Source organism: Amphiura filiformis, chromosome 19, assembly GCF_039555335.1.
Source record: "Amphiura filiformis chromosome 19, Afil_fr2py, whole genome shotgun sequence".
Taxonomy (NCBI): domain Eukaryota; kingdom Metazoa; phylum Echinodermata; class Ophiuroidea; order Amphilepidida; family Amphiuridae; genus Amphiura; species Amphiura filiformis.
In genome coordinates this window covers 31,140,977-31,163,222 of record NC_092646.1, presented here as the reverse complement: position 1 = coordinate 31,163,222, position 22,246 = coordinate 31,140,977, and the positions used below count along the sequence as shown (strand labels likewise).

Here is a 22,246-nt window from a genome sequence, read left to right as displayed (position 1 = left end):
GAATTGAAATTTAGGGTATGAAATTTGATGTTAGGAATGAAATCCCTGTTTAGGGTGTCGTTTTAGCCAAGGGTTAAATCCTTGTTTAGGGTGCTTTTCAAAAGTTGATTATCGCGGATGGTGTACATGCCACAATGAAAGTGACCCCCCCCGGGTCTGATCCACTTTCCTGGCAAACAAGTTTGAGTGATTTCTTAAGTCATGTATGATGTTTACAATCCACTACTGAAGTCTGCAAAAGAGACTAAGAAATACCGGAAACCACTTCAATCATACTTGATGAAGTCCTCTGATGAGTAGGACGAAATATTGGAGTGAGTAAAATATTCACTTGGTTTTGTCAACAAAAAAAAATCCAAAATGTTTAACTAAAAACATTGTTTCTTCAATTCCAAAGACAAACAGTGCATGCATGACCTTATGCAGTATTTGAAATAAGCCAATATTTTTATTATTCGGCCCTTGGATCTGATATCTATATGCCCTCGTTAATTTTTTTGGTCCAAACAAAATAATACATGTTTATCAGTTTACAGGTGTTAATGTCAAATTGGTCCACATTATGTGACACTTTTATAAGACTGGGGATAAGACTACAGATTCCTAATGCAACATTAATATGCATGGCAAATTAGACTGGAGATAAGACTACAGATTCGTAACTCAACATGAATATGCATGGCGATTAGGCTGGGGATAAGACTACAGATTCATAACTCAACATGAATATGCATGACAAATTAGACTGGGGATAAGACTACCGTGACTACAGATTCAAACTCAACATGAATATGCATGGGAAATTAGACTGGGGATAAGACTACAGATTCATAACTCAACATGAATATGCATAGTAAATTAGACTGGGGATAAGACTACAGATTCATAACTTAACATGAATATGCATAGCAAATTAGACTGGGGATAAGACTACAGATTCATAACTTAACATGAATATGCATAGCAAATTAGACTGGGGATAAGACTACAGATTCATAACTCAACATGAATATGCATAGCAAATTAGACTGGGGATAAGACTACAGATTCATAACTTAACATGAATATGCATAGCAAATTAGACTGGGGATAAGACTACAGATTCATAACTCGAATATGCATGGCAAATAGCAGTTAGGATTGATATTCAAGTCAGCATTCAATATTTCATTGGACTGCGTATCACTGGACCCACATTGGTTTTCACTGATTTTGGCTAGCCTTGATTCAAGGCATTATAATTGCTCCTGAGATAGTAATATTTTTTCTTCATCCTTTTTTACAATTTTTTCTTTTGGACCTTCAGAAGCCAAAATATACACCAACTGATTCAACTAAATATCAAGTATCAAATAGGCATGTCCTACTACAATCAGGAAAGTCCATGCTATTGTTCTACCTGTTAATTCTTACCACATTTCTGATTGGCTCAATATATGATATCAGCCTCTTAGTAGCCAATCAGAATAGTTCTTAGATGCAGATAATAATACAGTTAAGTGAGTTGCATCATATTAAAAAAATTTGAATAAAAAAATGTTGCATGATTGAACATGATTATAATATTCTACAAAACTCTTTACATATAATACTATTCTACAAAACTCTTTACATACAATACTATTCTACACAATATAATGGTGACATCTACAGAATATATAGGTACAAACTACAAAACAAAAACTAGAACTTAATCATACAAAAGTAAAAAGTGTAGAATAAGATTCACTTATTTCATACTGAATTTTAAGTTTATTATATTTCTGTACCGTGTGGACATAAATGTAGGGCAGTGGTGTCACTAGTGAGACATACTTTTGAAATTTATAACATGAATGTCTGCAGGATGGTTGATGGACGGAACAGTTAATAGATCTCTTAGCAATTTTAAGCTTAATCCCCTTCATCCCTACCAAATATTCTTACCATATTTCTGATTGGCTCCATACATGTATATCAGCCTCATAGTAGCCAATCAGAATAGTTCTTAGAAGCAGATAATAATGGGGTTAAGTGAGTTGCATGATATTGTTTGATAAAATGTTTTTTTGCTTTATTTTCCTAGGAAAGGTAAAAATATTTAATCAAAAAATGTTGCATGATTGAGCAGGACTATGAAATTCTACAACACACTTTACATATAAAACTATTCTACAGAATATAAAGGTACATCTACAGAATAATTATAGGCCTAGATTCAAACTACAAAACATCATACAAAAGTAAAAAGTGTAAAATAGATTCACTTATTTCATATTGAGAGATATCTACATTTACATTTATCGCCTTTCACCCCTTCCCAGGGTATAGGCCGCCAACAAGTGTCCTCCAGATCTGTCTGTCTTGGGCTTGACTTCAATTTCACTCCAGCTGTATCTCATCTTTCTAGTACCAGTCTGTAAGTCCCTTCTTAGTCGGCCTATACTCTAACACAATTCTAAATTCTGGTAATGTCTTATTTGGGACATTTCACTTTATCTCAAAGAAGTTACACTAATAGAGTGTGAACTCTGCATGTTTGTGTGTGTCACTCATTATTTCCCAACGAACCCACCCCAACTTTGCTTTCAAGAGAGTGTTTTTTAAACAATTTGTGTGTAAAGTGTTTGTGTCAATAACACACGCAATAATATGTGCTACAGGAACTAACCTTTGTGATACTAGTGCTTTGGGCACCAAGAATAATCGGACTATTTAGCTCTGCTAATAAAGTACCACGGGAACATTATTTTAGTCCCCATTCTTTTTTGTCCCCAAACAATTTTTTAATTGCTGGTAAAGTTGAGTTGTGGTCTCGCAAAACATGTCACATTTACTTTTTGTGATACATAACAGGTTGCACACATGGTTGAATACAAATGGTACCAAATACAGAAAAAAATATAGGCGACGAAAAAAAACGTTCTACGGGCCCGACCCACCCAGAATTTGTGTAAAAGAGAATTTGTTTTTATTTTTATTTATTTTTAAATTTGGCTAAAATCATGTAAAATCAGCTGCTTTCGGGCCAAAATTTATTAATTTTGACTGAAAATGTTTAGAAATATGGTTGTAAAAAATCTTCAGATTTGTCAGATTTTGGTGAAATTTTAGGGTAATTTTAGCCTCCAGAAAAAAAAAGCCAAAAAAATAAAAACAAAATGCCCGACCGCCCCTCCAGTAGAACAGTTTTTTTTTTTTTTTTGTCGCTTTAGATAAAACAATACAGCTGCTCATATCTGCATTATTTTTTTCATTATTTACACGGAAATTATAAGAGCACCAATGGTGCTGCATCTGTAATGTTCATAGTTTAATGCATGTAGTTGAAACTAGTCAAACTACTCCCTATTCCTAAAAAAATACAGCACTAATTTTTTTTTGATTTAACAAATTGAATACGTCAGAGGAAGAAGGGCCCAACTCCATATCGCCAAAATATTCCCAATATTTGTGGAAGAAAGGCTCAACTTCATGGAGTTGAGCCTTTCTTCCATGGAAACCATATTTAGTGTACTTGGAAGACTATTTATAGACTGCATTTCAGCCCTTCTTTCACACACAAGGAAGACTCTCTGCTAGCAATAAGATGCCCAGGTCTAACTCATTTTTGTAAAATGGTGGAGTTGGACCCTTCTTCCACTTAGGTATTCAATTGTGTTACTGTTATTGGCATCCCAGTATTTGTAGGTTAATAATACCTCAATTTTGCGAGTCATTTTACAAGTACCCTATAAAATGTTATTAGGCCACAAAAAATTGTTTGATTGGCATCACCCGACCAGCCCTAAAATTAGGCCCGACCCTAGAGTTTTTTTAATAATTTTTTTTGCACAAAAATAAAATTAATTAATTAAATTTAAAAAAAGTAAACAAAAAAAATTCTGACCTACCTACCCTAATTTTTTATGTTACGCCAATCAAACAATTTTCTTTTTGTGGCCTAAGCGGGCTGGGCACTTTGTAAAGGTGAATACCTGTTGAAACAAGTAAACGAAAATTGCAAGTATACATTTCAGCTCAATTGCTATTTACAATAAAAATAATGACTATTTCTGAAGTGGTAAAAAACGTTTGATTAGATATACTGTACTTTATGTATATTTATTACATAGCAGATTCTGTTCCTCTCTCTGTAAAATATATTACAAGCTCTTGTAAAAAATGTAATTAAAAAACATTCAAGCTATACTGATCAAAACGTTTTTCACAAGCATTGAATAAGATATGGGCACCTGGACTCCGCCAGCGAAGATCATAGAGGGGAAAATAGTACATTATGCTTGGAAAAATTTAATGTGTGATGAATCAATCAACTTTGTCAATGCATAAGTGCTACTAAACCATACACATAAAACCTCTGTAATGCTCATGCCACAAACTGTTGTTCAATTTGAAGTTTCCACTACAGTCAGTCTGCTCTGAAGTACAAAGTACCGACGTGAACGCACACATTGTGCCGACTTTGAAGGCACGCATACCTGCAGCAGAGTTGCAGCAATGGGCACTGTTTACGCCCTGTATACACACACGTTAAATGCTGCAGTGTTGTGCAATTGCTACTCACCCCAGGGAGGGGGTTCTTAGTAGAAATGAGGGTATAGGGATGTGCAGCAGATTCAGTGTACATTTTTAGCTATTTAGTTTATATTCAGGGTGCATTTTCAGCCATTTTGGTTTAGGGCTCATATTGAAATACCCTACCACGTTTTCACACAGAAAGAAGGCAGGATTCCCTCGCTAAGCTGCCAGCCTCAGGAAAGCTTGGTCATAAACGGATGGATTATATGCATCAGTGATACACCCTGCCGAGGATTTTAACAAAAGAAGGCTAGCACAGGAAAGCTGCAGGATGGCGCACACCTTGCTGTGTAAGGGAGTTTCAATATGAGCCCTTATTGATGGCCCTAGATTTCATGAAAATTTGGTTTAAGAAAGGATGTGTTTTACAAATTATCTCAAAAAAGTGTCAATTATTTAAAGTTTTTAGCAAAATTTGACATTTTTTTCCCAAAATTGGTATAAAATCCGGTCACTTTTTCTTCAAAATTTGATTTAAGGTTGGGACATTTGTCGATGTTCCAACCACACATCCCCACCAAAGTTGAGAGAAAACCCCCTGGGCTACTCACATACGATCACTAGCAAGTTTTCTGTCACTCTCTGAGAATGATAAGATATGGTCATTATGTAAACTTTTGCAGAGTACTATCTCTGTGTGTTCCAGTTAACTCAAGTCAAAATCACTAAATCACTCTTTACTGTTATCATCTATAGTTTTCCTTAGAATGTCATCCACTTCGGCGCTTCTTGGATCCTTAACAAAATCATCCAAGTTCACATCGTTTTGATCGATCAGAGTTCTGAGTAAACTCAACACATTGACACGAAGACCCTCCAACACATCTTGACTGTTTGCTTGATTTTGCGCTTGATTGAGTTGTTGTCTAAGCGATTGTATGGTTTGATTTAGATCACTGGCCTTCTTCTCCGAGCCTTCTAACTTGCTTTTTGCATCGCTGGCTTCCTGTTGAGCTGCGGCAAGTTTGCTGGTGATAACTTGCTGTTTTTCTTTGTGTTGTTTGATTTCTTTGACCTTCACCTGATGGAACATATTTAAAAAACAAAAGTGCAGGTTATTATGGTGCTCAAATCCCAAAATCACACATCAGCAGGGTTTGCAGGTTTTTGCCGCTGGTGGAAAAACCACGGTTTATACTGCTTGGCAAAAACAGTTCTTGCCGGCAAAAATGGCAAAAACTAAAATAGTGAAAAATTGTGCACTTTTTCATCTCAAAACAAATCATTAACCCTAACCCGCCTGAATACTACAAAATACTACTTGATATATGCGCTGTTCGTGCATGCATCCACGTGGTGTGATGACGCAATTGCCCTAAGTGATTTATAGGCACGGTTTCGCTGGCCAGCGAAGCCCAAGACCCGTGGCAAAGTGTCGCCGACCGAATCCCACCCAGAGCAAACAACTTCTTTCCTTCTTTTCTCTCTTTATTCTTTCCTTCTTTCCCTTCCCGTCGCCGAAAAGCCCTTAGGGGGTTAGGGTTAGGTTACCACTATCGAAACTCAGTATAGGCTTCCTTAACCCTAACCCGCCTGAATACTACTTGATATATGCGCTGTTCGTGCATGCATCCCACGTGGTGTGATGACGCAATCGCCCTAAGTGATTTATAGGCACGCAGTTTCGCTGGCAGCGAAGCCCAAGACCCGTGGCAAAGTGTCGCCGACCGAGTGCTTGGCATGCGAGGGTCTCGGGTTCAATCCCACCCAGAGCAAACAACTTCTTTCCTTCTTTTCTCTCTTTATTCTTTCCTTCTTTCCCTTCCGTCACCGAAAAGCCCTTAGGGGTTAGGGTTAGAGCAACAAAAATAATTTTCTGAGTGTAACAAGGTCAGATTTTATCACTGTAAGTAACATATTAAGAAATTAAATGCATGGGTTTCATTGCTCTCTAGTGCACTAACTGAAATGTGTTGTATCATATTCAAACCTTTTTCATCAAAACTTCATTTTCAGGACTTGATGAGACGAAATATTTGTTGAATGATTCATTAAAAGTTGTGTATGGGCTGACTATATTACAGTTTTTGCCATTTTTTGCCACTTTGCTGGCAAAAAATAGGTTTTTGCCAGCAAAACCCGAACCCTGCACATCAGCAAACTCTAAACAGTGTTTGCTCAGAGTTGATTTGGCACAGTGAAAACGAGTTAGCCCAAACCAATTTTCATCGGACCTACAGGTCCATAGCTTCCTATTGAACATTCACATCTCCAACAAGAAGTTTGCCTGTACATGTTATTTTTTCAGGGTGAGAACATACTAATATTGATTGCATGGACCATTAAGACAAAGGTTCACTGAGTGCAAGGTCAATTTTAAGTGCCATATTCCACCTACTTAGGCCTTAACTGGTGGAGCATGTGTGGCTGAGTGTCAACGTGTTGTGTCCTTGGGCAAGGCACTTTATCCTCATTGCCTACAGAGGGGATGGGTGGAGTTGGATATTTGTATAGTTGTTTGTTTCAATGTTGCAATATTGGCGCTGATTAAGCTGCCTGCCTGCAAAACTGCATTGTGTCTGTTTAGGTGTGTTTAATGTAAATTCTAGCAATTTGACCTGTGGGTCACCATTAGAGTTTGAAATAAAACCTTCCTTCCTTTACCCTAATTGCATCTGTTTAAGCAACCCCATCAGTGCACTTAATGTCAGTAGGATCACCATAGGCCTAAATCATCTTGATATTAGTATGCACATAATGGTTGTAAAGCTTGTTTGAGAGGTATTCTAAATTCAACATGCATGGAATATATCCACTTTGTATTTTATTAAACATATTAACCACCTGAGCACTACCTGCCGATCTAACATTGCCTCTGATTGGTCAATTACATGATATCTTCACTTTAATCACCAATCAGAATGGACTTTTGCAAATAATTCACACCAATTTTTTTGTGTGGTGAAATTATTCTAACAATGTTGCTGATTGGTCCAATTGATATTGAAAACTTCTTTTTGGCCAATCGGCAGGTAGTTCTCATGGGGTTAAGCATCCCCTTCAGATGATTCAAATAAGCAACTTGAGCACTAATAAGGTTGAATAAAGAAAAATGCACTGCAGTGTGCTTTACAAATTTTGGCCAAGCGACTGTTCTCACCTGTAACTCCTGTTTCACTTCGTTCATCTCTTTTTCCATTACTTCTTGTTTCTTCACCAGCTCCTGGTATTTCTCTTTCAACTGTGCTAAATCCTCCTCCGACTTATTGGCTTTCTTGACAAGTTCCTCTTTTGTACGCAAAGATGATGATGCCTTAAATGTTGATTGTATGTCATCATCATGGAAGGTTAAATCGTCTTCCCCCACTTGCGTCTCTTTATCCAACTTATTCTTCTTGGTGAAGTCAGCCTTCAACTTGAATCTGTAAAATAGGAAGCAAGGGAAAGGCTTCAGTATACAAATGAACAAAATACATCCTTGCACTTTTATAGGGTGGTCCAAAAAATAAAAGAAATCTCGACACTTTTAAAGAAGCATGACCTGATTTTTCATGTTCTGTTTTTCGTTTTAGATTGACGCCTACAATTAAAAAAATAGGGATGGCGGTCCCAGATAGGTATGAGACAATTTGGTTTTTGTTTTTTTTTAATTTTCAGCCTATTTTACAAGTTGACCTCAAATGACCTTTGATCTTGTGTGTGTGACCTTGATCACCACTATTACATGAAAGTTTCTATATTAATAGTGTAGGTATGGCCCAAGTTTGACATAAAATTGGATTTGAACTGTTCATGTGAGTCCAGATTTGTCTTTTTCAGCCTATTTACAAGTTGACCGGAAATGACTTTGGACTTCAATGTGACATTTGATACCACCAACACATGAAGGCACCCATAATGCAGCTATGACCCAAGTTTGGTTGCAAAAGTTAAACCCTTCATATGAGACCAAATTTTAACAAAAAGTCTTATATAATGCTATTTTTCAAGACAAACACAGACAGCCGGATGGACATACATACCGACACACGACTCGTGATGCCATAAGGTATACCTTCGGACGACCTAACAATATGTTTCCAAATTTTGAGTTGTATTGCTCCAGTGGTTTTGATAGCAAAAAGGCCTATAACAATGTAGACTATGCCATAGTCGATTTTTGATAAATAAAACATGTCATTAATCATGATGAAAGGATTCAGTTGAACTCAAAATTATACTGATATTTATTACATCAAAATACTAGTATAAAATTGTTATGAAAAAGTTTATATAATTATATTAGTGACAGTAAAAGTAAAGTATACGTAGGCTTATATTATTGAATGCAACATATCATATTTAAATGTCATAATTATATTGGCACTTCAATACTGAACAATTCTGATTTTAGAATCTACCAGTTTATTAATCGCGAAAGTCCGGGTTAAAAATTGACTATGGACATTGCATTTTAAACAGGACTTTGATCGGGCAAAGTCCCTAACACACACACTGTCAATCATACTTGTTTATCAATCCAATTTAACCGCACGCACAAAGCTTGGAAGTACAAGCATGGTACAAGACGCGCTCATGTACCTATGGGAGTTTAATGTTCCCGCCAACACAAAGGCCGCATAGTTGTGTACCATGTAGTTATTAATGGTAATGGCAGGTGCCTGGAGGATTTAAACCATAACAGGATATGGGCGACCAATCACAAGCCAGAGCCATTTAAAGATGCATTACATCATTGCCAATTTTAGTAGGCCAGAAATCCGACAATCTCATCCATAGACAGCCATGTTAAGCATGCAAATCGCAATCCAAAGTCAGTAGTCCACTTCGGAAGATACAAACAGAGGGGGTACGGTGACTGAAAAGATCAGTTGTGAAAATCTATCAATTGTGCACAAATTAATTAAATCAGAGTTTTAAGCTTAAATGCAATAACCAGAGTATGCACAATGGGCAAGTGGACTACGGAGTAGTCTAATAACAATGACCCATAGGATATTACAAACACTTAAGGTGTGGTTACCACAAATCACTACATTTTTGTTCATACCACTTAAACGAAATATATCTCTGGCGTTAAATTTCACTGGGATAATGACAAAAATATGAGCTTTCTTCTGACACCAAAACCTCAGTTTTGATGAAGAAAAATGGATGATGACGCTGTTAATCGGGTCAAGGACCTTTCATTTGGTGTAACTTTTTGTACATGTGGTAGCAACTTTATTTTAATCTCAAATGAAAGCTACAGCTTCGGAAATTTATTCCATAACATATATGTTGCAAATTCCATTTAAAATCCACACTGCCCCTGTGGAAGGTTTTGGAAATATCTTCCACAGGGGGAGTATGAATTTCAAATGGAATGACCACATGAGGCAGCTCCATTTGAAAACTCACCCTCCCTCTTGGATATTCAGGTTGAATATTTCTCAGCGGGTGTATGAAATTCAAAAGAAACTGCCTACTGTGTTTATTCCATTCGAAATTTATACTCCCCCTGTGAAAGATATTTCCAGAATCTTCCACAGGGTTACTGTGGATTTTAAATGGAAAAGCCATGATTCAATCCTAAACTATCTTCTACAATATCTTAAAAATGCCACTACAACAACTATCCAGATCTTTTCCGACATGCCCGGTTTTTCCACTACCGGTGGCACTCTTCCTGTCAATGTCATAGTCTCAAAAATCCGTCCAGATATTGTTATAATCAACACTGAAAAGAATTATGTCCACTTGGTTGAGTTGACAATTCCGTTTGAACAATTAAATATTAGCATGGCTCATGACCGCAAAACTAAAAAATATACAGACCTCATATCAGACATTTCCGAGAATGGCTTCACTTGCAATCTCACCTGCATAGAAATCGGGTCACGTGGTTTGGTTACACCCGATACCACCAAAAGGATTTCCAACATCTTCTTTGTCGAAACCAAACCACCCAGATCAATCAAAAAGGACCTGAGCAAACTTGCTATCCTCTCCAGTTATACTATCTGGAACGCCCGTCATGAACCGACATGGGGCTCATCTGGTCAACCTCATCTCAAGCTTTAAGTATTTTGCCTTTCATTTGCCTCTTGCATTATTGTATTTATTGCCTTGTTATGCATAGGTCTATGTTTTTTGTTTTAATTCACTGTCTTGTGTACAGCCCTGCACCGTATCCGGGTCAGCTTTGCTCACCCTGGTACATGTCCTGGGCATTTGTATACAATCTTTGCCTGCTTGTATGTATTTTGCTTGCTGCGTTAATAATGATTGATTGAACAAAATATGCAAAGAATTGGGTATGTTTATTACCTGATCAAACCTTTTTTTGGAGTTGCCGGGTCTGGGGTTCTATCAGGTGACTGTGATGGTGATTGCAATGGAGACCGTGGTTTTCTCACTGGTGTTGCAGCTGATAAAGCGAGTTTCGGAGTTGCCATCTTCGGAGCTCTGCTAGGTGACTGCGACGGAGACTGTGGATTTACCAATGGTGTTGCAGGAGATGAAGTAGGAATAGAGTGGCCATTAGGAGTTGATGGTGCCGGTGTGTTCCGTGGACGTTTAGCCGGTGTAACTGGTTGAGGCATTGATCTTTTCAGAGCTTGACCACTATCATAATAAAATCATAACATATGCAAATGTAAATACATAGAAACTTACATTTCAGTGGAGAGAATTTTGTTAGTACCGTAACCACTCGGGTATAAGCCCACCCCCCCTAGATTTTACTTCAAAAATGGGGGTGGGCTTATAACCAGGGAAGGGCTAGTGCTTGCTTGAATTTAAAAATAAGAACAATTATCCCCCATTTGTCATTTGTATATGCCCAATGTACCAGTAATTGCTATCATCTATGTCAATTTCTTAAAAGTGTGGAATGTTAATTATCAACTGATATTTTTTTGATATTTTTTTTATTTGTTCTTAAATATGAGAGCAAAGCACTGATTTGATTTAAGAACTTGGCCAAAATTGAGTAGTGGGCTTATACTTGAGTGCACTCTTGTTCCCAAAATGTTTTGAAAAATAGGGGGTGGGCTTATAGCCGAAGGTGGGCTTATACCCGGGTGGTTACGGTACAAAAAAAAATTACAAAAGCATGATAATCAAGACAACAGCAAAAGTTTTGAAAAAAGTAGATTAGTATAAAATGTGACACGATCCAGTCCATGGGGGCCAAAGAAGGCATTTTGGAAATTGAATTACTGTAATTATCACATTATACATACAATAGGCTATCATATACTGAAAACATCAAAGGTCTAGCATACTTGGTTCTAAAGTTATGAAGTTTTTTATGTTTATTTTCTTATGTATTTTATTGTTTTTTTACTCCATATTTTTGCCCTTATCTTGGTTTCAAATGTGCCGCCTTTGGCCCCTATATATAGACCATATCGTGTCACAAATTATATTTGTAAAATATGGGGGGGGAGGTCAAATTCTAGGTTTTTTGCATGTTTTAAAAAATCCCTAAAATTAACCGTTCTGGGGGCCAAAAGTTAAGACCATAAAATGGGGGATCAAAACAATTTCAGATCATATTAAGCGCGATTCAATTGTGGAAACCCAAAATTAATAGTCATAATACTTCCTCTACCCCAGGACAGCTCTAAATAGGGATATTAAGGCCAAAAATAGGTTTGTCTCATGTCCCCCACGTGCAGCGCATTAGATTTCTGATGGTGAAAACATTCCAAAAATGAAATTTATTTCACAATTTTTATTTTATTTTCAAAAATGAAGAAAAATTGCCATTGGCAAAACTGGTGAGTTTTCAAAGGAGTAACCCCTCTGAACACCTGATTTATTGATAAAATATAAAATATATAAAAAAAACACCCCATTAGATTTCAAACTCCCATGTGACATGAGACAAAATTGTATTTTTTTGGCCTAAAGCTATTTGTGACCATGTATTGGACCTAAAAATTACATCCTCTGTATAGTGTGGGTCCCTGGTTAATGATTATACAATTTAAATGTCCTCATTTGCTGGCCTTACGGATGCTCAGGCACACACAAGTGACCATCCACCACTGTTGGCCGAGCTTGATTTGAAATATGGTCCATTAAACTTTTCTCAACTCTTTCACTGATTTTTCTGCCTTGCAAACAAGCAACAGAGACAAGTACCATACCATTGTAAAGCTTATTTTGAGGAGAATTTCCCTGTCTCAAAAAGTGAGAACTTTGACATTATGGCCCATTTGTGGTAGACGATCCCATATACGTACATACACTACAAGATTCCTATTGGGGCCGTCTGCACAGGTACACCATCACCAAGGTACTTGCAGTACTAGGGGAGTACCAGTGTAGCACCAGTGCAGTACAACTGCTGGTGGGTCCTGTGCAGTAGCAGTATCTGTGCAGGCGGCCGCAATAGGAATCTTGTAGTGTATGTTCGTATATGGGACCGTCCACCAAATGGCCCATAATGTCAAGTTCTCTCCTAGCAGTGGCGTGTCCAGGGGGTCCAGCGCTTTGTTAAAAATCATGTCAAATCAGCTGTTTTTGGCGATTTTAGCCATTAAGCACCCTGCACCCCGCATAACTCTGAAAGCCCCTTTGAGCCCCCCCCTCCCCCCGCAGGTACAGATCCTGGACACGCCAATGCATAGCCTGAGGAAAACAATACCAATTAACTTACTTGACTTTTGTAATCTTGTTTGGTATTGGTCCTGGTTCAGCAGGCTGTGGATTGTCATCATCTTCACCATCGTTATTGGCCTAGGATGAAGGAAAGGACATAAGGAATATGTTTTAATCTATTGCACTCGAATGAATCATTTTAATTTATTCATTCATTCAGGCAATTAATTTCTTCAGTACAAAATTATTGGTCTCCCAGGAGGAATTGATAGCATTAAAAGCAAATAAGGCAAAAAAAAAAAGGTTTGTTTCAAAGCTTGCACGCGCATTTGTAAAATCGTGAAATTTGAAAAAAAGAAATGCAGAATTTTTTTTATTTCCAAATTTTTTTGTTTTTTTGGCCTAATTACAAACAAAATGAACAATCTGGCATTAAAAGAGGCAAGAATGGTTTACCTGTAATGCGGCTGTCAGTTGCAGTCCCTGCCCCCGGGGATAGCAGGGACGTAATTTTGGAAACTGTTACAAACATGTAACAGTCCTGGCTAAGTCCAGGTGGGGTGGGCAATATTTTCTTGTACATCCCGGGCATTCGGCAAGTCCCTGCCCCCTAACCCCGGGGCAACTGCCAGAAAGATCACAAAATGTGTATGAATTCTGAGATTCAAATTATAATATCAAAGAACCTGGCTTCCCCTGGTAAATGGATAGAACAGATGAGTGTTTCCCCGCTTTACGACCCTGCACAGTTGAGAGTATTCTTTAACAACGTCCTGGGTACATCCCCCGCCCTTTCGAGATGCATTACATCCACGTATAAGTCCCGGCAGTGCCGGGACCCAATGAGCTGTTACATCCCAGGCTAAGTCCTGGATAAGTCCCCGCTATTGCCGGGGTCCCAGGGGACTGGCGCATAAATAGCATTTTTAAAATCATTAGCCTAGCATAGAAATCTTCTGTTGAAGTATACAGCTTTATTCTGTAAGCTGCTTAATTACTTAATGAGTCTTTACACTAGTCTAACTCATGAATATCTTACACCAAAGATACATACACCAAAGAGTCATCTGCTACTTGAAGCTCTAGCTATCTCTAATTTCAAATTCAAATCTGGAAAAAGTGGCATGGCCATTATCTTGCTATAATAATTGGTTGAATGCAACAATGAGGGACATGGATTTGTGTAATTTTTATGCTCGCAAATATTTCTTTTACCTATAGGCCTTTTAGAAAATGTATCAATTTTTTGAGGTGCGTGCGTGTGTCTTTTTCCTATATGCCTTTCAGAAAATGTGTCAATTTTTTGTGTTGTTAAGGCACAGGCAAGCCTGGAAATAAGCAGACTGGAACCAGGAGCAATTTGTTTTTGAACATTGCTCCTGGTTCACTGGGATTTTACAAGCACCAGGAGCATTACTTGAAGAAACAGGAGCAATTTTCAAATAGTAAATCCTTTTCTGCATATATAATATACAGGCATGGGACTACGCATTTATGAAAAAGTCTGGAAAAGGTGGAAAAGTGCGTAAAATTGGACAAAAACACCTCAAATGGGCTGAAAATAAATAAAACTGCGGGAATTTTGACATCAAAAAAGACTGGTTCCAGTGTTTCCACTGGAAAATCCCATGCCTGAATATAGCATTCCAGCACTACTGCAAAAACTGGAACCAGGAGCAATTTTCTAAAATAAATTGCTCCTGGTTCATGTGAATTTTACAAGAACCAGGAGCAATTGGTGGCTTTACTAGGGCAAATTTGCTCCCTGTGCAAAAATGTATTCAAGTTAAGTTTTTTTACAGATTTGAATTAAAGAGACATATATGGAGTAAATGCACTCAAGTAATTTCAAAAATAAACCAATGTACAGTAATTCAATACCTCTTCTCTTCTTTGGACTTCTTCAGCAGCTTCAGATTGCCTGAGGAAAAAAAGAAGACAAAAATATCGATACAGGATGTGATTCTGGGTACCTCTAATTTTCCCCAAGACTTGTAGTTTCAGTCTTCATTTTTTTTTGTTTTTCCATTTTTATTGCCCTGTACATGGGACTGGTGGGTGGAGAAAAGATACGGAAAACCACCAGCCCCCTTCTTCATGTCAGCCATACAATATTATAATATGCAATTATTTCTTTAAGCCCAAATTAAAGTTTGATATGTAGCTACACTTGTAATTATTGACACCCGCCAATCACAAGTGCTGTGATGTATACACCACACAAGCTGAAGCCAGGACATAAGAAAAAGAATGGTAAACAAGAATTTGTCTTTAAAAAAGACAAGTTCACGGATCAGGTGTATAGTACAATGTACTTTGAGCTACTTTGGTCTAACATTCAATACCGGTATTCATATCTAACCTACTCTGCACTTATTCGACAATAAATAAGTGATATGAGGCTTAATAATGATACCTGCGACTCTGGAAAACAATATTTTTTAAAAACCTCATTTTGCATTTGGTTTTTAAGTCATCTCGGGAGCCAACTACAGGATCTCGTTTTGCATTTAGGTCTTTATTGTGTTGCAAAGTAGCAAAACTCTCTTTATATATGGCCCAATTAGCGTGCCTGGAAAAGGCTATCCTCTTACAACCTATCGACAGGTCTGATTTCTATAATGAGGTGTCACCGGGTCTGCAAGAGATAATAATACCAAATCTAACCACCATGAAATTTACCACATCACGGCCAAGCTCACATTGGGCGCCCATTCCTTTTTAAAGGAATTTTTATTAAGTCAGCTACGGTACTAAGAAACAAATTTGGCTATAACTACGAAGAAAATTGTATCTTATCACAAGTAAACAAAATAATTACACAGCTTGCTCTTGCTAGCTTTTGTCAGGGTCATATGTATGAACATCAATATTATACAGGTTTATAGGCCTACACATGGTTTATTACAAGAGTCAATAAACATTAGCTAACATTCAATTAACTATCTAAAAAATGGACTTGGTTTTGTGCAATGTAGTAATTTTCTGAAGTAAATCGCTTGCTGCACAGTTTTTCTATACAGAATGTGTTTACTTTGTAATCAGGCTTGGCCATGAACCCTGCTAGTTTTGATTAACCAATCAGTTATGTGTATTGTTAGCATGTGATGGCTATAAGCCAATTGAAAACATGTTTATAAAAAAAGGCTAACAAATTCCTACTCCTGTACAGACTCTTTTCCGGGTTAGGGCTAATTAGTAAGTTGTCATATGTGGCAAGATTAGAAGATAAAGGCATACAAACTAGGGTAAGAGATATTAGGAATAATTTCCTAGACTCTTATCACAGGGCTGGTGGGCTACATACCTATTCATGACACAGGATATGTAAGGGATAAACTGTGCATATGAGATGTGGGGGAAAGTGGCATCATTTCACTGCCGTGAAAAAAGCAGAAGCTATACCAGGCCTGACAAAAGCACAAAACGAAGACCATCCCAGCACTATCATAAGCGGCGAGTGTCAATTGAGATATAAACTAGAGTCAATAGAATCTGGGTACACAGCGAATAGCTATCTGCAAACCATATTTTGACCTTTTGACCCTAAAGCAAACATTGACCTTTGGGGTAATAAATAATTTTAACATGTTTAGAATGTCGTAAGAATCGCTCCTGTTGAATTTGAGCTCGATTGGGCCAATTTTAAACATTTTTTGCAAGTTTGACGCTTTGACCTCCTTAATGACCTTTGAACCCAATATTAAAAAAACCTCATCTACACCGAGAAAATGCATTGTTACAGTTTAAATTAAAAAATCTACTATGCTTAGTTATGGAGATAAAAATTCTTGAAGTTATTTAGCTTAAAACCAGAAATGACGTCTAAATGACCTTTGACCAAAAAAATAAAAATACCGTGCATACATAGGGTAACACTAACGCATATATGAAGTTTATGTCACTCTACTTTTTGAGATAAAAAAAAATAAAAATATTTGATGATTTTTGTTTTTTTACCGGAAGCGACACTTAATGACCTTTGACCCCAAAACTGTAGACACCCCAAAGACCCTGGTTGGTAGCAATGCATGTGTGCTAATGACAACACTCTGCTATGTAATTTGTAAAAACAGTGATTTTTGAATATTTTTAGCTTTCAGACCGAAATGACCCCTTAATGACCTTTGACCCCTTATCTGTGAACACCCTATAGACACCGACCAAAGTCAAGTCACATGACCTAAGCATGTCACCATCACATGTTATTTGTGGAAGAAGATACATTTTATAGTAAAAATCGCATTTTTGCAATTGTGAGCAGGTCAAAGGTCAAATGGAGTTCAATGTCATGTCACATGTGGGGATATGGTCAGTGGTGTATGTGTCCAAGTATAGGCAAAATCGGTCAAAGCATAACAGAGCTAGGGCGAAACGTGGCAAATCACGCAAAATGTCACGAGTTGCCAGAAAGAAGAAAGAATTGGCAAAAGACAGTACACAGCGAATTTGCAAATTCGCTGTGTAATGAGACATCACACAGAGTATCAAATTCAAGGCATCATAATCATATGGTTGAACAAACACTCAATCAAATCTACATACCCAGGGTTTTTTAACAAAAAACAACAACAGACCCATCCCCAGACAAGAACCCTCCCACAATCCCCACACCACAACACATTCACACAAAAACAGAACAAAACTCAGTCTTCATTTTTGGCTGTTAATTAAAGTGCAATTCATTTTACACACAGCATTATAAACACTCTATTTTCAGGGCTCTCTGCCATGATTAATGATTAAAACAACTTCACATCTGGGCAAAAGTTGGTTTAATATCTTTTCTCCTCATATCACATTTCTGAGTAATTTTTGGAGTAATAAAACATAAATGCAGGGTTTACAATATTGTATATGGATGAATATTTCTGTGAGTCCAAGTATTTTATATGTTCAGTGGAATATCAGGGTCAGTTTTCTGAGCGGGCCAAACACAAAAATTAAGGTGAAATTTTGTGTTTCCTAAACCACTTTTCACTTTTACACTATTTTTGCCCTTAGTTTGCTAGGCCAATTTTCAAGTTTACACTACTTCACGGTTGAAATTTTCTTCTTTTTTTGGAAGGGGGGTAGTTGACATAACAAACCAATGCATGCAGGTTGAACCACCTAACCCCCGCAAAGACCACATTGCATTACCCTCTGCTGCATATGTCATCGGAATCATATTTTTCATATCAATCCCATATACAAGAAGGTAGAAATAGCATGCGATGAAAACTTTCTTTGTTGGTGATGATCGTTCTTTAACTAAACTAACTTACTGTTTTCTCGTTGAGGGCGTCTTGTTGTTTGAAGGTCTTGCGTCATCTGTATCTTCCAGTTCTTGCTCTATGCTACAATGACTGAAAGATTGCACAAGACATTTTCATATTATAATAACAATAAATTTTGGATTTATATAGTGTCTTTTTCCAGGTCTTGAAGGATTTAAAGCGATGTAATTTCACTGCCATGGTGAATCATCACAATCAGATTGCATCAACTAGGCCAGTTGTAGCCGAATCTTGCGCAGAAATATCCGCACTTAGATTGTAACATCCACCAATTATCTGCAGCTCCCCAAATTCCATTGGGTGAAGGAAGTTTTTGATAACCAAACAATTAAATCACTGATTTTTTGAAAGCAGGAGGAAACTGGAGATCCCAGAGAAAACCTGTGAGAGCGAGCATGGAATCCACCTTGGTCTGGGGCGGACATTTTAAAAATGAATTTAGAAGAGCAGCAACGACATCACTTGCATTACATTCCAGATGTTAAATCTACATCATACATGTATGCAAAATTTGAGGAAATTCGCACGAGTCCGTTTTATTTTAGGGCCATTTGTCTATAACTGGTCTTTACATGTAGCCCTATGGAGAGAGTGCCCGTTGAGGGCGCTTATAACCCCATTTTAGGAACAAAATGTGATTTAAAAAAACGGACTCGTCATGAATTTTCAGAGTAGGCCTATGTAGTATGAACATGTAGAAATATAATCAAGTAGTTGCCCTACCTGCTCTTCTCCGAAAAAAAAAAAAAAAGTCCTATACCTCAATGATAATGAAACCTAGGTGTCTGCAGGAAAAACCAAATGCACATACAGTCCTTGGGCACGGCCGGGGCTTGAACCAGGGACCTCAGTGGTGCAAGGTGATGGAACTATATACTGCTGCGCCAACCCGCTCTCCCATTAATATTAATGCAATTAATTTACTTTCCAGGACACACTTTAATGTTCTGAGCACATAACATAAGTCCAAATTGCATTTTAGTCAGGCAGTTTTTGAAAAAAGGTAAATGGCTGTTGTCCTGTGGACAACCCAAGCATATGTGCCCATCCACCACAAACTGGTTGTAAAGTCGGCATTTTCCATTTTGAGATACAATCACAAACAGTATATGGATTTCTATGTAAAATATAATAGGAATTTGACTTTAGATGTACCATAACTTCACTTCCAGATGTCTGATGAAGCTGGTTGAGGTGTCATTGTAAGCTGAAAGTGCATTCTTTTAATATCTGCAATAAACAGACAATGATCTAGAGCCGACTTTACTACCACTTTGTGGTGGACGGTCACATATGTGACCTGCTACAACAAAATGAGTATAAAGTTGCAAGTTGGTAGTATTGAGACATCCTGGCTGATTACAGCTGAGTTGACAGTTTATGACAATTTGATTTCTTAAATTGGGACCTATGTTTGATTTTTTTTACCTACAACATGGCTGATTTGACAGTTTTTGACCATTTTTTTCCAAATTGGGAGCCTGTTTAGGGATTTTTTTTCTTCAATCGGGACCCATGTTTAAGGATTTCTTGGAAAAAAGCAACCCATTAGAGTGGTATACCCCCATAAACCTTTTATTTGTGAGTCCCCCCCCCCTGGTGGTGTAATAATTATGTGTATCCCAGGGTGGTGAATTAATTATAAGGGGGGGGGCTAAAGAACTTTGGCAGGCTGGGGGAGGCAATTTTTATGGTAGGCCAAAAAAAGGGGGAAAAGATTTTTGGTAAACAAAATGGAGGGGGGCAAGTAACTTTTGGCACAGATATTTGATATTACACCCAAAAAAGGTGCACAAACATAATTAATAAACATTGAAATATGCTAAATTGTTCTGCTTGATGTACTCGCATCACGTGATTAGACAATTTGTGACCGTCCACGGCGAATGAGCCGTAAATTCCTCTCCCGGTCAATTTTGTTTTATTTCGTGTTTAAAAAATAAACATCCTAAACTTAAAAATGGTATATCATTTGACTTCAAACGATATCCAGAAGCGGAGTTATGGTTAGTTAAACTTTGCTCCTTCAACAAAATTATAGCTTTTTTCGTTTCTATGTGTGTCTCTTTTTCCACATTGCTGGCAATAAATATCAAACAGTCATAATTGGCGGTCATTTCAAATCATCCCCAAGTCAACGAGGTTTAAGAAGGTTCTCTCATTGTTAATTGTTGGTTATGCATACCTATACAAATAACCCACCACTTGAAAAGGATTTAGCAAAAGCAAACAAAGACCAGAGCTATTAAAAGTTCTATAGCCATCTAAGGTAGAAGCTTATTATCCACTTCAATAATAGGATTATTGATTGGTGTTGTGACTATCAAAATAAGACAGATGTCGCGCCAGCTTAAGTGACCGATGAATACGACCTTCGTACACATTTTACACCATAACTCAGAATACAATTTAGGGAATTTACGGCTCGTTTGTGCTGCCGGGTCACATTTCGGGTTTTAAATTGGAGTTTCCCAAAATCTGGCATGTGTAAAAGGGGAAAAGATTTTTTGGTGTGTCAAAAGGGGAGAAAGCAATATTTGGCAGACTATTTTAACTCCCTGGACACACTGGTCATCTAACGGCATTTCTGATTGGTTGATAACCTTGAAATGCTCATTTCAATTGCCAATTATGACTAGTCTTTAAACTACTTATGATCAAACTTGCATTTGCCGATGATCTTATTAATACCCTCCGTGATTGGTTAAAAATTGGACACAATATTAATTTTGGCCAATCGACAGGTAGTTCTCATGGGGTTAAGAATTCACCACCAGAGGGTACACATTAATTATTGTACAGCCCTTTCATCTACCTACCTATGGTATGGATCTGGGTTCATCTCACAATACCACTGTTTAATACTATTCACGACTGCCATGTTTGTGTTTGCTGGCAGCTTACGCCACTTCTGACAACGATCACACTGTACCCAGTCTGGACTGTGTGAAAAATACACAATTAAAAAAAAGGATTGGAATTAGGGATTAATGGTCACCCATATCATACCTTTTAGTTTAAAAAAATCAGAATCCTATTACTCTGCCAAATAACTATAATATGATTTGCATGATTGTAGTGCATGTGAACTGAAATCTCTTATACCATCCCAGGTAGTGTTGGAATTTCTCCCAAAATCCAAATACACAATAAAAATTGTCAAAAAAGAGTGTAAATGGTTGTTACCAGGGTAAACTGTCTTCTCTTTGAATTCCCCTTCTAGCTTAAAATTAAAGATGCCTTGTTTATCAGTGAACTTGCTTTCATTGAGTTAAGACGATAAACAAGGCATCTTTAATTTTAAGCTAGAAAGGGAATTCAAAGAGAAGACAGTTTACCCTGGTAACAACCATTTACACTCTTTTTTGACAAATTTTATTGTGTATTTGGATTTTGGGAGAAATCATGCAAATCATATTACAGTTATTTGGCAGAGTAATAGTATTCTTATTTTGCTTTGAGCTTGCTGTCTTGTTTGTTTGCTACTTGAGTTCTATTTGAACTTGCTTTCAGTGCTTGACTTGAATTCGTTTTTAAACTACAGTATGTAGTTTTCGCTGCTTGCTTTTATATTTTGTTGTCTGTCCCTGAGGAAGAGCAGTTTATCTGCTCGAAACATCTTTTTTTTTTGTCTTTTTTGGGTTTGCTTGTCTGCTACTTGCACATTGATTTTCATCACTTCCAGTGTACTTTTGTACTGTTTTCCTGACACTTATGTGGTGGGCTCTGGAATTAGCAATTTTTGGCCATCAAACTTTGCCTGTTTTTGTGCCTACATAGGTTGTTTGATTTACTAGAGGGATACACGCGCTTCGTGCAGGTCCCCGCTAGATGAGTAAATGGGAGCGTTCACTATAACAGGAAGAATTACTGAA

The 22,246-nt window shown here is 37.4% G+C and overlaps 1 protein-coding gene across 1 annotated transcript; it reads right to left on the bottom strand.

Moving 5' to 3' along the window:
- Positions 1 to 5,103: 5,103 nt before the first annotated feature.
- Positions 5,104 to 21,307, bottom strand: LOC140141185 (uncharacterized). The gene is made up of 7 exons (XM_072162982.1): positions 21,191 to 21,307; positions 18,360 to 18,440; positions 14,974 to 15,013; positions 13,151 to 13,230; positions 10,810 to 11,106; positions 7,661 to 7,922; positions 5,104 to 5,581 (listed from the first exon to the last, which is right to left on the bottom strand). The coding sequence occupies exons 1-7, from the start codon at positions 21,250 to 21,252 to the stop codon at positions 5,231 to 5,233; spliced, it is 1,173 nt and encodes a 390-aa protein (XP_072019083.1). The 5' UTR covers positions 21,253 to 21,307; the 3' UTR covers positions 5,104 to 5,230.
- Positions 21,308 to 22,246: the final 939 nt, after the last annotated feature.

Excerpts from the sequence above, each read along its gene's own strand:
- LOC140141185 (XM_072162982.1), bottom strand. The coding sequence starts at position 21,252 with ATGGCAGTCGTGAATAGTATTAAACAGTGGTATTGTGAGATGAACCCA. Across the intron at positions 7,923-10,809 it reads CCAAAAAAAGGTTTGATCAG|ATTCAAGTTGAAGGCTGACT; the intron begins GTAATAAACATA and ends CCTATTTTACAG. Across the intron at positions 5,582-7,660 it reads AAGTGAAACAGGAGTTACAG|GTGAAGGTCAAAGAAATCAA; the intron begins GTGAGAACAGTC and ends ATGTTCCATCAG.